Source organism: Tasmannia lanceolata, unplaced genomic scaffold, assembly GCF_043159265.1.
Source record: "Tasmannia lanceolata isolate RefF3 unplaced genomic scaffold, GAP_Taslan_0.1 ptg000016l, whole genome shotgun sequence".
Taxonomy (NCBI): domain Eukaryota; kingdom Viridiplantae; phylum Streptophyta; class Magnoliopsida; order Canellales; family Winteraceae; genus Tasmannia; species Tasmannia lanceolata.
This window is the reverse complement of record NW_027518693.1, coordinates 4,651,509-4,668,673: the sequence shown is the minus strand read 5'-3', so window position 1 is coordinate 4,668,673 and position 17,165 is coordinate 4,651,509. Positions and strand designations below refer to the sequence as shown.

General features: G+C 38.1%; 2 protein-coding genes across 2 annotated transcripts; both read right to left on the bottom strand.

Moving 5' to 3' along the window:
* Positions 1–4,796: 4,796 nt before the first annotated feature.
* LOC143849013 (cytochrome P450 monooxygenase 76AD131-like) lies at positions 4,797–6,924 on the bottom strand. Its single transcript, XM_077358063.1, has 2 exons — positions 5,952–6,924; positions 4,797–5,589 (listed from the first exon to the last, which is right to left on the bottom strand). The coding sequence occupies exons 1-2, from the start codon at positions 6,876–6,878 to the stop codon at positions 4,933–4,935; spliced, it is 1,584 nt and encodes a 527-aa protein (XP_077214178.1). The 5' UTR covers positions 6,879–6,924; the 3' UTR covers positions 4,797–4,932.
* Positions 6,925–12,045: 5,121 nt separating this feature from the next.
* LOC143848742 (cytochrome P450 monooxygenase 76AD131-like) lies at positions 12,046–14,120 on the bottom strand. The gene is made up of 2 exons (XM_077357767.1): positions 13,172–14,120; positions 12,046–12,809 (listed from the first exon to the last, which is right to left on the bottom strand). Exons 1-2 carry the CDS (start codon positions 14,096–14,098, stop codon positions 12,153–12,155), a joined length of 1,584 nt encoding a protein of 527 aa, XP_077213882.1. The 5' UTR covers positions 14,099–14,120; the 3' UTR covers positions 12,046–12,152.
* Positions 14,121–17,165: the final 3,045 nt, after the last annotated feature.

Here is a 17,165-nt window from a genome sequence, read left to right as displayed (position 1 = left end):
GAATGCTGTTTCTAGAACATGACGTTATTTTTCTTCTATAAATTATAGTTTTTGACCATCCATTTGCAAGCTCTCCATCCAACGGTTAGGATCAGTCCATTTCAGACTATCTTCAACATGCCAAAGATGATCGGTGATATCAATTGGTCATCCTACCCTCGATTCTGGTGGTGTGCGAGTCAAGGTCCTCCATGTTATTCCAAGGCAACATTTGTTTATCATTTCTTTGAATAATTAATTTGTACGTTGAACAACAAAATTTCTGCTTTCACTAAGTAAATAAGACTTTTCATGGACAATGACTTTTTGAAGCTGAGGTAAACTCGGTTTTAAAGACTAAGGTGCACTTATGATGAGGCAAACAAAATAACAAATACATTTGAGCTCTTGGCAGAGCGTGTGTTATCTTGTATAAGAGAAGAGCGTCGTTATCAATACAAGGTGGTGCAGATTCAATTTCCCTTCTAACTTCTAAGAACGTTCTATTTAATTTAAATTTAATATATGGACAGCTAATAATGGAGAGTCGAAGCTGCCTTCCCTTGACGCTCACAGCCTAGGAAAGTCTTAAACTATACAGAAGTCTAACTGCCAAAACCAAAGATGGGTACCTTCTAGAAAGAGAAAATGTATCAATTTCCATCTAGGAGAAGAAAATGTGAATGCCTCTCTCTCTCTCTCTCTCTCTCTCTCTCTCTCTCTCTCTAATGACTTAGGGGCCGTTTGGATATGCGGATTTTAGAATCTAGGTTTTTAGTTTGAAAACAGTGTAAGAGAGGGTTCATGATCAAGCTGATGTATGCTGTCCACTCCTGACAGCGTTTCTTGATTTTTAAGTGATAAATTCAGGTTTTAAAAAACCCGATTACGCAAGCATTATTAAGTAGTAACTATTCCACTAATTGTGTTTTTTAGCCTTTGAATGTGATGGAATAATGCTTCTATAGAGTTTTGACCATCCTTTTGCAAGTTCTCGATCCAAAAGTAGAGCACTCAATGAATATGCATGATTTGTTTGTTATATAATGATAATCATGTAAGATATTTTTTCCTTTTTTTGATATCCTTGATTGTGTTGGGCTTTTTTCCTGCTTTAATATTTAGCAATTTAAGAAAACTGGGAGAAAGAAGATGAAGTAAATACTTTCTCTTCAAATACCTGTGAACGTCATCTTCAAACGTCATCACCACCTACACTCTCTAGAGTCTTTCTAATTTAGGAAGTCTTTTAGTTTTTGTAGTTTGACTAAATCGATTGGAAAGAGATTTATTGAAATGGGTAGTTTAGCTAGAGGCTGTATCTATCTATCATACAAAGTAGTAGATATCTTATGAGTCTTTCTTTATTCAAAGTACTTATGTATTTAAACATTTACATGTGAATGGAAAAAAAAGAAAAATGGAGAACTTCCACTTTTCCCAAATTGTATTCATGTTATTTTTTATCAAAGAGTGCATATTCATGTTCTTGAAAGAGAGCTTTCAAGTTTTGCAATTTCTTTGGTGTGCCTATGGTTTTGTGCCTTCACAAGTATGCACGCACTACGTTTTACACACTTCTTCTTCTCTCTTGTTAAGTTTTACACACGCACTAAGTTCAGCTTGTTGGGGAACTGTCACGCCCCAAACCCCACCCTGGGCGTAGGACATGACAGCGCCATACACCTGCAAGACGAATCTCACAAATGTACAAGGCTACAAAGCAATAACAGAAAATAACCTGGCATTTCATAACTAAAATATCAAAGTAATGATTAATGCGGACCCATCAGAGTCAAATCAAATCTCATCTCTTCTCCAAAGAGTCAAACAAATAAATAATAATGTCTTTACATTTTATTCACGTACTCACTTTCTAATAAACTGAAATAACTAAACTAAATCTCTGAGTCCAAATCCAAAGCTAAGCGTCATGTTCCTCGTTATCTTCACGAGGGCCAAGACCTGAAAAATATTAAATAACCACAGTCAGCTGAAAAGCTCGGTACATAATAAAGCACTACTCTAAGCACAGTCTAGCATGTCAGGATTCAATAGGGTCAGAAACTCAAAGTCAAAACTGAGTTCAAAGGTCTTAACTGATTCATTAGGCATAAACAGTGATAAGTGCATGTCAAATATGGTTCTAAATTCTGAATCTTAGATCGGATCAAAGTCGGAGATTTCAGAGTTCATGTACAGAAGGTTCAGAATTCAAATACACTTCAGAGTCATCGGCATGATTCAGAAAACATGTTATTGCTTATACACCGACAGTCCACGGTGTTCGGAATCAGTTCCTGAAGTTCAGATACAAGTCGACAGGGCCAGCAGTTTATCCCACTAACGGGCCAGAACTTTCAGTGTACTACCCCCACGATTGGTCCAGAGTTGCCAAATGTTTTACCCCCATATTGCAGGGTCCAGAAATTATCCAAGCCTCCATAGAAGTGTTCCAAATGTTCAAGGTTCATATTCAAATGGTTCAGAAAATTCAAAGTTCAAACAAATAGTTCACAGGTTCAGAGTTCAGAACAGATGTTCATAACAGTATTTCAGAACAGTTATTTAAAACCTTCAGAAAAGTAACAGTAGGTGAAACAAATAGCATGATGGACTCAAAGCTAATTCAGAAGTTCAAAGTATCAGTACAGGTTTCCAAAGTCATTACTGATTCAAATGAGAATGGTTTATAATACCCAAAGTAGTACGTTATTACGTACCTCAAAGATGTTCGATTCATTTCTTAATTCGGACTATGATTCAATATCATGATCTAAACAGAACATAAGTGACAAATAAGGGCCCATTTGAATAAGTTATGAATTTTCGAAGTTTTGGAAAAATAAGTCGCTCCGGTCGTCCGAGAATTACGGACGTCCGAGGATCCGTCTGTCGCCAAACTTGGTACTCACGGACGTCCGCCATTTGTCCGGACGTCCGCCCCACGCGCGGATCCATATTTCTTCTGAACGCGATTTTCCACCGTTTTTTCACTAAAACGGCCATAACTCCTTTGTTTGGGGTTCAAAACGCGCGAGGTCGGATCCGATAGATTCGTATCGACGAGAGGAATCCATTAAATCTGATTTTACGCTCCGAATTCCATAAGTATAATTTAAGAAAGAAATCACCAAAGATTCTTCGTCGAATCTCCAAAGTTCTAGTTTCTGAATTCATATTCATATATATTGATTTTGAGTTCTTTGGAATCGTAAATCAACATCGGATCCAAGAAAACTCAAGATCAACCCAAATATTCTTATTTCTAATTCATATTAATCAAAGATCTTATTTCTTTTCTCTTTTCAAACCCTTGTTTTAGGATTTCTAACTATCCAAATCTTTCATAGATCATAGATCTTACCTGGACTCGCGGGTTCGACTCAAAAATCGCGATCTCCTCGGTCTTCTCCTTCTCTTTCTCTGATTTCTATCTCTGGGGCTTAATAAAACGTTTAGGGTTTGTTTAGCCACAAAAAGATGAATTTATAGGCTTTATTAGGAAGCCCTAATCTGACCTAAACATGAAAAGACAAAAATGCCCCTCTTTTCAAGAGGGGGACGAAAATTTAAGTGAGGGGTATTTTTGGGTATTTACAGGAACTAAATTTTTTTGAAAGTTTGGAAATATATATTTTTAGAGATAGCGAATTTTCGAAATATTTTGAGAGAGAGAGAGAGAGAGAGAGAGAGAGAGAGAGAGAGAGAGAGAGAGAGAGAGAGATGTTTTATTTTTAGTTTACTTTCTTTTTTCTTTTTCCTTTGTATTAGGTTTATTTTAACCTGGAAATCATTTGTGCATTGCTGTTAGAATTTTGTATGTTCAGTAGTGGATGTAAAACAAAGTATCCATGGTTATGGTGTAAAAACTGTCATTCTAAATAGGGAGTGGAGTTAGATGAATATATATGGGCAACTGATGTTGGAACTACCATGTTTTTTATTTCTTATTTCCACGCTCCGAGGACTGCATCAACTTGTGATAGGTAATATTATTCATGGACTCAATTCTCATCCACGTTGGCGTGGGTTCATGTCATCTTTTCCTTAACAACTCGTCTGAGAAGATATTTCAATTCTTTGAATAGAACAAGGATTTTATTGCAAGATTAAGGAATGAAAAAACCAACGGCTTAAAGATATCTTAAAAGATTTGTCTTTCGCCATGAGAGATCAAAGGTCTTGAATCTTCCTATGGGAGTGATGACAAGAGAAATAGGCCAGATTTGTGATGGACAACAATATTCACGGACTCAATCACCATAGACATGGCGATGGGTCCATACCATACATGATCATTTTTATAACTAAAACAGTGCTTGCCTTAAAAGACATCTCTATCAAACGACGTGACGAAATGAAATTATTGTTTGATATCTCTTTAACTCTTCCACATATAAGGTTATGAGAAATTATATGGTGCCCGAGCAACAAGTCCTGTGTGGGTGGTACGACAGAATACCACCCTTGATGTTTGATCCAACAGCAGCCTCTCAAATAGTAACACTACAAGAAATTGGGCCTTTAGGTGCGATATTTTTAGTGGGGCCCACACGAGACTTGATGGTCGGGCACCAAATAAAAACTCATTCTGGTTATTTAGATTTATCAATGAAATGAAAGAGAAACTAAAATAATAATTGGGAAACAGATATTCCTCTCTCTCTATCTCTCTCTCTCATGATTGTACAACAGATGATTGAGTGGAGACATAAATTTTATATAGATAATTACTAGTTAAACGATTAAATGCATGTGTCAAGTAAAATAATTAAATGATAACACGATTAGAAGGCGCATAAAATTTATTTGAAGGGAGAAGCTAAATGATTGTAGGACTTTTATTGATAATTAAAGAAATAAATTTATTTATTCAGATATACTACAATACAAGAGTACAAAAGGCATATATCCCCAAGACAACAATCACCCATTACTGGATTAATATCATCATGGTTCTTCTTTTAAGAGCAGATCGTAGAGTTTCGGGTTCGATAATCGTGGCGTGGGTATAGCAACGACGGGGTTTGCTATCTTTATCACCTGGCCAAACTTGTCCGCAAGATCGATCTTGGTTCCGGTCGGTAATTTCCAGTCGAACGAATGCAAGAGAGAACCCAATACGTATTTTAGAGACCTCTCAGCCAAAGAGATCCCTGGACAGATCCTCCTCCCTGACCCAAATGGAAAATAACGAAAATCATTGCCCCTATAATCCCATTTATTACCTGCAGTGGCACTACTCAAGAACCTCTCAGGAATGAACTCTGAGGGATTGTCCCACAGGGAAGGGTCTCTCTGTATCTCCCATAAGTTCACAAAGATGGCAGTGTTTTTTGGGATGGTGTATCCACCCACCACGCATGATTCAATTGCACTGTGAGGGATCAAGAAAACATTGGGAGGGTGCAAACGCAGTGCTTCTTTCACCACTGCTTCTAAATAATGCAATTCAGCACAATGGGAATCTTCTAGAATTTTATCCTTCCCCACTACTGATTCTAATTCCTCTTGAGCTTTCTTCATTATCTCGGGTTTGTGCATCATTTCAGCCATGGCCCACTCTAATGTGGTTGATGTTGTGTCGACCCCCCCAGCTACCATGTCCTGCACCCACAAATCAAATAAACACATGAGCCTTAATGTACGGTCATAAATTATATGAATGCCTAAGACGCAAAACCACTATTATTTTGCGTTTTGAGAATCGAATTTTAGTATAAAACCGATTCTTAGAAAAATCGGATGTTTGTTCCGAGGTGTAGAATCATTTTGTACTCTGATAAATTCTACATCACAACAGTCAGTTATTTGCTTGGGATGTAGAATCTATTTGAGTCCAAAATCGGTTCTAAAACTATCAAATTAAATGCACGATTTTGCCTTGAATCGGTTTTGGACTCAACACTGACTCTAAAATCCGAAACAAACGAGCCCTAAATATTCATAGATTAAGTATAGAAAATTACCAGCAACAAGGCCTTGATGTGTGTCATTGTCAATGGTGTTTTGGGGTCCTCTTTATTCTTGAGGTTCAAAAGGATATCGAGGAAATCCTTGTTTTGCTTCATGCTAATGTCGTGATTCGCCTCTCCTACCTCTGCATTCATTTTCATCCGTTGATCTAGGATAGATTCGAATATCCTATCGAACCATGACATGAGGTTCTTTGCTTTACGTTGGACGCCCTGTATATCAAATCTGGCTAGAAGAGGAAATAGATCAGAAATGTTGGGTTGTGTAATGAGCTCCCCGATTTCCAACATGATATGCCGAAACTCCGACGCCACACTAGTCTCTTCATTCCCCTTGAGTGTGCCACCCCATAGGGTGCTCGTCATGGTGTTGAAGATTGTTTGAGTTATCTTCTCACCAACATCAACCGGGGTTTCAATTTTGGCATACACTTCGCTCAAGGTCTGATGAACCCGTAGTCGTCTGTGGACTCGACCGGCGTCAAGGCTAGCAGTATTGAGAAGCTCTTGGATGCAAACCCTGCGGAGCATGCGCCATTCTGGACCATAGGGACTCAACACAATGTCAGACCCACCATAAGTGGCAGTAAGAAGTGCCGCAGCTTGCATGTCATGGTTGGCGAAGGTGGTGTCATGGTCTTTGAGGACCTCCTTCGCCATGGACGGGGAGCTTAATACAACACACAGCTTATTGCCGAGTCGGAGCTTGAAGATGGGGCCATAGATGGCAGATAATTTGGCATAATATCGATGGAGCTCGGGTTCGAGAAACGGAAGGTTACCGATCAATGGTAACCCACGTGGACCCGGAGGCAAAGGCGATGTGTTCCCCTTTATGGATTTCTTGATCATCCATGCGATCCAAGATATCGCAACGATCGCAATGGAGAAGATGAGGGCTTGTGAAGGGTCTGAAGTCATATTTTTTTCCTGTAAAGGGTAAAACGAGGAAATTGTTTGAAGAGCAAAGGGCATCCAATTGAAGGTGATTGTACAAAAGAGCTTAGCCCCTATTTATATTGATCTCTATGGGGAGGTAAAAATGGAAAAATTATGACATGTGAATAGAGGTGTGCGAGTCGAGGTCCTCCATGTTATTACAAGGAAACATTTGTGTTTCATGTCTTTGAAAAATAAAACTTCTTTTCCCACGTACAAAGAACTTTTCACGCACAAATTGGAAGACTCCTTCCTCCAGTCTTTGTAATGTCGTGAAAATTAACTCAGTTTCAAGACTAAGGTGCACTTTGGATCACCTCGGGGGCAAAAAAGCACATTTGAGGCTTTGAGTATGATGGAATGCTGTTTCTAGAACATGACGTTATTTTTCTTCTATAAATTATAGTTTTTGACCATCCATTTGCAAGCTCTCCATCCAACGGTTAGGATCAGTCCATTTCAGACTATCTTCAACATGCCAAAGATGAACGGTGATATCAATTGGTCATCCTACCCTCGATTCTGGTGGTGTGCGAGTCAAGGTCCTCCATGTTATTCCAAGGCAACATTTGTTTATCATTTCTTTGAATAATTAATTTGTACGTTGAACAACAAAATTTCTGCTTTCACTAAGTAAATAAGACTTTTCATGGACAATGACTTTTTGAAGCTGAGGTAAACTCGGTTTTAAAGACTAAGGTGCACTTATGATGAGGCAAACAAAATAACAAATACATTTGAGCTCTTGGCAGAGCGTGTGTTATCTTGTATAAGAGAAGAGCGTCGTTATCAATACAAGGTGGTGCAGATTCAATTTCCCTTCTAACTTCTAAGAACGTTCTATTTAATTTAAATTTAATATATGGACAGCTAATAATGGAGAGTCGAAGCTGCCTTACCTTGACGCTCACAGCCTAGGAAACTCTTAAACTATACAGAAGTCTAACTGCCAAAACCAAAGATGGGTACCTTCTAGAAAGAGAAAATGTATCAATTTCCATCTAGGAGAAGAAAATGTGAATGCCTCTCTCTCTCTCTCTCTCTAATGACTTAGGGGCCGTTTGGATATGCGGATTTTAGAATCTAGGTTTTTAGTTTGAAAACAGTGTAAGAGAGGGTTCATGATCAAGCTGATGTATGATGTCCACTCCTGACAGCGTTTCTTGATTTTTAAGTGAGAAATTCAGGTTTTAAAAAACCCGATTACGCAAGCATTATTAAGTAGTAACTATTCCACTAATTGTGTTTTTTAGCCTTTAAATGTGATGGAATAATGCTTCTATAGAGTTTTGACCATCCTTTTGCAAGCTCTCGATCCAAAAGTAGAGCACTCAATGAATATGCATGATTTGTTTGTTATATAATGATAATCATGTAAGATATTTTTTCCTTTTTTTGATATCCTTGATTGTGTTGGGCTTTTTTCCTGCTTTAATATTTAGCAATTTAAGAAAACAGGGAGAAAGAAGATGAAGTAAATACTTTCTCTTCAAATACCTGTGAACGTCATCTTCAAACGTCATCACCACCTACACTCTCTAGAGTCTTTCTAATTTAGGAAGTCTTTTAGTTTTTGTAGTTTGACTAAATCGATTGGAAAGAGATTTATTGAAATGGGTAGTTTAGCTAGAGGTTGTATCTATCTATCATACAAAGTAGTAGATATCTTATGAGTCTTTCTTTATTCAAAGTACTTATGTATTTAAACATTTACACGTGAATGGAAAAAAAAGAAAAATGGAGAACTTCCACTTTTCCCAAATTGTATTCATGTTATTTTTTATCAAAGAGTGCATATTCATGTTCTTGAAAGAGAGCTTTCAAGTTTTGCAATTTCTTTGGTGTGCCTATGGTTTTGTGCCTTCACAAGTATGCACGCACTACGTTTTACACACTTCTTCTTCTCTCTTGTTAAGTTTTACACACGCACTAAGTTCAGCTTGTTGGGGACCTGTCACGCCCCAAACCACACCCTGGGCGTGGGACATGACAGCGCCATACACCTGCAAGACGAATCTCACAAATGTACAAGGCTACAAAGCAATAACAGAAAATAACCTGGCATTTCATAACTAAAATATCAAAGTAATGATTAATGCGGACCCATCAGAGTCAAATCAAATCTCATCTCTTCTCCAAAGAGTCAAACAAATAAATAATAATGTCTTTACATTTTATTCACGTACTCACTTTCTAATAAACTGAAATAACTAAACTAAATCTCTGAGTCCAAATCCAAAGCTAAGCGTCATGTTCCTAGTTATCTTCACGAGGGTCAAGACCTGAAAAATATTAAATAACCACAGTCAGCTGAAAAGCTCGGTACATAATAAAGCACTACTCTAAGCACAGTCTAGCATGTCAGGATTCAATAGGGTCAGAAACTCAAAGTCAAAACTGAGTTCAAAGGTCTTAACTTATTAATTAGGCATAAACAGTGATAAGTGCATGTCAAATATGTTTCTAAATTCTGAATCTTAGATCGGATCAAAGTCGGAGATTTCACAGTTCATGTACAGAAGGTTCAGAATTCAAATACACTTCAGAGTCATCGGCATGGTCCAGAAAACATGTTATTGCTTATACACCGACAGTCCACGGTGTTCGGAATCAGTTCCTGAAGTTCAGATACAAGTCGACAGGGCCAGCAGTTTATCCCAGTAACGGGCCAGAACTTTCAGTGTACTACCCCCACGATTGGTCCAGAGTTGCCAAATGTTTTACCCCCATATTGCAGGGTCCAGAAATTATCCAAGCCTCCATAGAAGTGTTCCAAATGTTCAAGGTTCATATTCAAATGGTTCAGAAAATTCAAAGTTCAAACAAATAGTTCACAGGTTCAGAGTTCAGAACAGATGTTCATAACAGTATTTCAGAACAGTTATTTAAAACCTTCAGAAAAGTAACAGTAGGTGAAACAAATAGCATGATGGACTCAAAGCTAATTCAGAAGTTCAAAGTATCAGTACAGGTTTCCAAAGTCATTACTGATTCAAATGAGAATGGTTTATAATACCCAAAGTAGTACGTTATTACGTACCTCAAAGATGTTCGATTCATTTCTTAATTCGGACTATGATTCAATATCATGATCTAAACAGAACATAAGTGACAAATAAGGGCCCATTTGAATAAGTTATGAATTTTCGAAGTTTTGGAAAAATAAGTCGCTCCGGTCGTCCGAGAATTACGGACGTCCGAGGATCCGTCTGTCGCCAAACTTGGTACTCATGGACGTCCGCCATTTGTCCGGACGTCCGCCCCACGCGCGGATCCATATTTCTTCTGAACGCGATTTTCCACCGTTTTTTCACTAAAACGGCCATAACTCCTTTGTTTGGGGTTCAAAACGCGCGAGGTCGGATCCGATAGATTCGTATCGACGAGAGGAATCCATTAAATCTGATTTTACGCTCCCAATTCCATAAGTATAATTTAAGAAAGAAATCACCAAAGATTCTTCGTCGAATCTCCAAAGTTCTAGTTTCTGAATTCATATTCATATATATTGATTTTGAGTTCTTTGGAATCGTAAATCAACATCGGATCCAAGAAAACTCAAGATCAACCCAAATATTCTTATTTCTAATTCATATTAATCAGAGATCTTATTTCTTTTCTCTTTTCAAACCCTTGTTTTATGATTTCTAACTATCCAAATCTTTCATAGATCATAGATCTTACCTGGACTCGCAGGTTCGACTCAAAAATCGCGATCTCCTCGGTCTTCTCCTTCTCTTTCTCTGATTTCTATCTCTGGGGCTTAATAAAACGTTTAGGGTTTGTTTAGCCACAAAAAGATGAATTTATAGGCTTTATTAGGAAGCCCTAATCTGACCTAAACATGAAAAGACAAAAACGCCCCTCTTTTCAAGAGGGGGACGAAAATTTAAGTGAGGGGTATTTTTGGGTATTTACAGGAACTAAATTTTTTTGAAAGTTTGGAAATATATATTTTTAGAGATAGCGAATTTTCGAAATATTTTGACAGAGAGAGAGATGTTTTATTTTTAGTTTACTTTCTTTTTTCTGTTTCCTTTGTATTAGGTTTATTTTAACCTGGAAATCATTTGTGCATTGCTGTTAGAATTTTGTATGTTCAGTAGTGGATGTAAAACAAAGTATCCATGGTTATGGTGTAAAAACTGTCATTCTAAATAGGGAGTGGAGTTAGATGAATATATATGGGCAACTGATGTTGGAACTACCATGTTTTTTATTTCTTATTTCCACGCTCCGAGGACTGCATCAACTTGTGATAGGTAATATTATTCATGGACTCAATTCTCATCCACGTTGGCGTGGGTTCATGTCATCTTTTCCTTAACAACTCGTCTGAGAAGATATTTCAATTCTTTGAATAGAACAAGGATTTTATTTCAAGATTAAGGAATGCAAAAACCAACGGCTTAAAGATATCTTAAAAGATTTGTCTTTCGCCATGAGAGATCAAAGGTCTTGAATCTTCCTATGGGAGTGATGACAAGAGAAATAGGCCAGATTTGTGATGGACAACAATATTCACGGACTCAATCACCATAGACATGGCGATGGGTCCATACCATACATGATCATTTTTATAACTAAAACAGTGCTTGCCTTAAAAGACATCTCTATCAAACGACGTGACGAAATGAAATTATTGTTTGATATCTCTTTAACTCTTCCACATATAAGGTTATGAGAAATTATATGGTGCCCGAGCAACAAGTCCTGTGTGGGTGGTACGACAGAATACCACCCTTGATGTTTGATCCAACAGCAGCCTCTCAAATAGTAACACTACAAGAAATTGGGCCTTTAGGTGCGATATTTTTAGTGGGGCCCACACGAGACCTGATGGTCGGGCACCAAATAAAAACTCATTCTGGTTATTTAGATTTATCAATGAAATGAAAGAGAAACTAAAATAATAATTGGGAAACAGATATTCCTCTCTCTCTCTCTCTCTCTCTCTCTCTCTCTCTCCCTCTCTCTCTCTCTCTCTCATGATTGTACAACAGATGATTGAGTGGAGACATAAATTTTATATAGATAATTACTAGTTAAACCATTAAATGCATGTGTCAAGTAAAATAATTAAATGATAACACGATTAGAAGGTGCATAAAATTTATTTGAAGGGAGAAGCTAAATTATTGTAGGACTTTTATTGATAATTAAAGAAATAAATTTATTTATTCAAATATACTACAATACAAGAGTACAAAAGGCATATCCCCAAGACAACAATCACCCATTACTGGATTAATATCATCATGGTTCTTCTTTTAAGAGCAGATCGTAGAGTTTCGGGTTCGATAATCGTGGCGTGGGTATAGCAACGACGGGGTTTGCTATCTTTATCACCTGGCCAAACTTGTCCGCAAGATCGATCTTGGTTCCGGTCGGTAATTTCCAGTCGAACGAATGCAAGAGAGAACCCAATACATATTTTAGAGACCTCTCAGCCAAAGAGATCCCTGGACAGATCCTCCTCCCTGACCCAAATGGAAAATAACGAAAATCATTGCCCCTATAATCCCATTTATTACCTGCAGTGGCACTACTCAAGAACCTCTCAGGAATGAACTCTGAGGGATTGTCCCACAGGGAAGGGTCTCTCTGTATCTCCCATAAGTTCACAAAGATGGCAGTGTTTTTTGGGATGGTGTATCCACCCACCACGCATGATTCAATTGCACTGTGAGGGATCAAGAAAACATTGGGAGGGTGCAAACGTAGTGCTTCTTTCACCACTGCTTCTAAATAATGCAATTCAGCACAATGGGAATCTTCAAGAATTTTATCCTTCCCCACTACTGATTCTAATTCCTCTTGAGCTTTCTTCATTATCTCGGGTTTGTGCATCATTTCAGCCATGGCCCACTCTAATGTGGTTGATGTTGTGTCGACCCCCCCAGCTACCATGTCCTGCACCCACAAATCAAATAAACACATGAGCCTTAATGTACGGTCATAAATTATATGAATGCCTAAGACGCAAAACCACTATTATTTTGCGTTTTGAGAATCGAATTTTAGTATAAAACTGATTCTTAGAAAAATCGGATGTTTGTTCCGAGGTGTAGAATCATTTTGTACTCTGATAAATTCTACATCACAACAGTCAGTTATTTGCTTGGGATGTAGAATCTATTTGAGTCCAAAATCGGTTCTAAAACTATCAAATTAAATGCACGATTTTGCCTTGAATCGGTTTTGGACTCAACACTGATTCTAAAATCCGAAACAAACGAGCCCTAAATATTCATAGATTAAGTATAGAAAATTACCAGCAACAAGGCCTTGATGTGTGTCATTGTCAATGGTGTTTTGGGGTCCTGTTTATTCTTGAGGTTCAAAAGGATATCGAGGAAATCCTTGTTTTGCTTCATGCTAATGTCGTGATTCGCCTCTCCTACCTCTGCATTCATTTTCATCCGTTGATCTAGGATAGATTCGAATATCCTATCGAACCATGACATGAGGTTCTTTGCTTTACGTTGGACGCCCTGTATATCAAATCTGGCTAGAAGAGGAAATAGATCAGAAATGTTGGGTTGTGTAATGAGCTCCCCGATTTCCAACATGATATGCCGAAACTCCGACGCCACACTAGTCTCTTCATTCCCCTTGAGTGTGCCACCCCATAGGGTGCTCGTCATGGTGTTGAAGATTGTTTGAGTTATCTTCTCACCAACATCAACCGGGGTTTCAATTTTGGCATACACTTCGCTCAAGGTCTGATGAACCCGTAGTCGTCTGTGGACTCGACCGGCGTCAAGGCTAGCAGTATTGAGAAGCTCTTGGATGCAAACCCTGCGGAGCATGCGCCATTCTGGACCATAGGGACTCAACACAATGTCGGACCCACCATAAGTGGCAGTAAGAAGTGCCGCAGCTTGCATGTCATGGTTGGCGAAGGTGGTGTCATGGTCTTTGAGGACCTCCTTCGCCATGGACGGGGAGCTTAATACAACACACAGCTTATTGCCGAGTCGGAGCTTGAAGATGGGGCCATAGATGGCAGATAATTTGGCATAATATCGATGGAGCTCGGGTTCGAGAAACGGAAGGTTACCGATCAATGGTAACCCACGTGGACCCGGAGGCAAAGGCGATGTGTTTCCCTTTATGGATTTCTTGATCATCCATGCGATCCAAGATATCGCAACGATCGCGATGGAGAAGATGAGGGCTTGTGAAGGGTCTGAAGTCATATTTTTTTCCTGTAAAGGGTAAAACGAGGAAATTGTTTGAAGAGCAAAGGGCATCCAATTGAAGGTGATTGTACAAAAGAGCTTAGCCCCTATTTATATTGATCTCTATGGGGAGGTAAAAATGGAAAAATTATGACATGTGAATAGAGGTGTGCGAGTCAAGGTCCTCCATGTTATTACAAGGAAACATTTGTGTTTCATGTCTTTGAAAAATAAAACTTCTTTTCCCACGTACAAAGAACTTTTCACGCACAAATTGGAAGACTCCTTCCTCCAGTCTTTGTAATGTCGTGAAAATTAACTCAGTTTCAAGACTAAGGTGCACTTTGGATCACCTCGGGGGCAAAAAAGCACATTTGAGGCTTTGAGTATGATGGAATGCTGTTTCTAGAACATGACGTTATTTTTCTTCTATAAATTATAGTTTTTGACCATCCATTTGCAAGCTCTCCATCCAACGGTTAGGATCAGTCCATTTCAGACTATCTTCAACATGCCAAAGATGATCGGTGATATCAATTGGTCATCCTACCCTCGATTCTGGTGGTGTGCGAGTCAAGGTCCTCCATGTTATTCCAAGGCAACATTTGTTTATCATTTCTTTGAATAATTAATTTGTACGTTGAACAACAAAATTTCTGCTTTCACTAAGTAAATAAGACTTTTCATGGACAATGACTTTTTGAAGCTGAGGCAAACTCGGTTTTAAAGACTAAGGTGCACTTATGATGAGGCAAACAAAATAACAAATACATTTGAGCTCTTGGCAGAGCGTGTGTTATCTTGTATAAGAGAAGAGCGTCGTTATCAATACAAGGTGGTGCAGATTCAATTTCCCTTCTAACTTCTAAGAACGTTCTATTTAATTTAAATTTAATATATGGACAGCTAATAATGGAGAGTCGAAGCTGCCTTACCTTGACGCTCACAGCCTAGGAAAGTCTTAAACTATACAGAAGTCTAACTGCCAAAACCAAAGATGGGTACCTTCTAGAAAGAGAAAATGTATCAATTTCCATCTAGGAGAAGAAAATGTGAATGCCTCTCTCTCTCTCTCTCTCTCTCTCTCTAATGACTTAGGGGCCGTTTGGATATGCGGATTTTAGAATCTAGGTTTTTAGTTTGAAAACAGTGTAAGAGAGGGTTCATGATCAAGCTGATGTATGCTGTCCACTCCTGACAGCGTTTCTTGATTTTTAAGTGATAAATTCAGGTTTTAAAAAACCCGATTACGCAAGCATTATTAAGTAGTAACTATTCCACTAATTGTGTTTTTTAGCCTTTGAATGTGATGGAATAATGCTTCTATAGAGTTTTGACCATCCTTTTGCAAGCTCTCGATCCAAAAGTAGAGCACTCAATGAATATGCATGATTTGTTTGTTATATAATGATAATCATGTAAGATATTTTTTCCTTTTTTTGATATCCTTGATTGTGTTGGGCTTTTTTCCTGCTTTAATATTTAGCAATTTAAGAAAACTGGGAGAAAGAAGATGAAGTAAATACTTTCTCTTCAAATACCTGTGAACGTCATCTTCAAACGTCATCACCACCTACACTCTCTAGAGTCTTTCTAATTTAGGAAGTCTTTTAGTTTTTGTAGTTTGACTAAATCGATTGGAAAGAGATTTATTGAAATGGGTAGTTTAGCTAGAGGCTGTATCTATCTATCATACAAAGTAGTAGATATCTTATGAGTCTTTCTTTATTCAAAGTACTTATGTATTTAAACATTTACATGTGAATGGAAAAAAAAGAAAAATGGAGAACTTCCACTTTTCCCAAATTGTATTCATGTTATTTTTTATCAAAGAGTGCATATTCATGTTCTTGAAAGAGAGCTTTCAAGTTTTGCAATTTCTTTGGTGTGCCTATGGTTTTGTGCCTTCACAAGTATGCACGCACTACGTTTTACACACTTCTTCTTCTCTCTTGTTAAGTTTTACACACGCACTAAGTTCAGCTTGTTGGGGAACTGTCACGCCCCAAACCCCACCCTGGGCGTAGGACATGACAGCGCCATACACCTGCAAGACGAATCTCACAAATGTACAAGGCTACAAAGCAATAACAGAAAATAACCTGGCATTTCATAACTAAAATATCAAAGTAATGATTAATGAGGACCCATCAGAGTCAAATCAAATCTCATCTCTTCTCCAAAGAGTCAAACAAATAAATAATAATGTCTTTACATTTTATTCACGTACTCACTTTCTAATAAACTGAAATAACTAAACTAAATCTCTGAGTCCAAATCCAAAGCTAAGCGTCATGTTCCTCGTTATCTTCACGAGGGCCAAGACCTGAAAAATATTAAATAACCACAGTCAGCTGAAAAGCTCGGTACATAATAAAGCACTACTCTAAGCACAGTCTAGCATGTCAGGATTCAATAGGGTCAGAAACTCAAAGTCAAAACTGAGTTCAAAGGTCTTAACTGATTCATTAGGCATAAACAGTGATAAGTGCATGTCAAATATGGTTCTAAATTCTGAATCTTAGATCGGATCAAAGTCGGAGATTTCAGAGTTCATGTACAGAAGGTTCAGAATTCAAATACACTTCAGAGTCATCGGCATGGTTCAGAAAACATGTTATTGCTTATACACCGACAGTCCACGGTGTTCGAAATCAGTTCCTGAAGTTCAGATACAAGTCGACAGGGCCAGCAGTTTATCCCACTAACGGGCCAGAACTTTCAGTGTACTACCCCCACGATTGGTCCAGAGTTGCCAAATGTTTTACCCCCATATTGCAGGGTCCAGAAATTATCCAAGCCTCCATAGAAGTGTTCCAAATGTTCAAGGTTCATATTCAAATGGTTCAGAAAATTCAAAGTTCAAACAAATAGTTCACAGGTTCAGAGTTCAGAACAGATGTTCATAACAGTATTTCAGAACAGTTATTTAAAACCTTCAGAAAAGTAACAGTAGGTGAAACAAATAGCATGATGGACTCAAAGCTAATTCAGAAGTTCAAAGTATCAGTACAGGTTTCCAAAGTCATTACTGATTCAAATGAGAATGGTTTATAATACCCAAAGTAGTACGTTATTACGTACC

Excerpts from the sequence above, each read along its gene's own strand:
- LOC143849013 (XM_077358063.1), bottom strand. The coding sequence starts at position 6,878 with ATGACTTCAGACCCTTCACAAGCCCTCATCTTCTCCATTGCGATCGTT. Across the intron at positions 5,590-5,951 it reads ACATCAAGGCCTTGTTGCTG|GACATGGTAGCTGGGGGGGT; the intron begins GTAATTTTCTAT and ends TTGTGGGTGCAG.
- LOC143848742 (XM_077357767.1), bottom strand. The coding sequence starts at position 14,098 with ATGACTTCAGACCCTTCACAAGCCCTCATCTTCTCCATCGCGATCGTT. Across the intron at positions 12,810-13,171 it reads ACATCAAGGCCTTGTTGCTG|GACATGGTAGCTGGGGGGGT; the intron begins GTAATTTTCTAT and ends TTGTGGGTGCAG.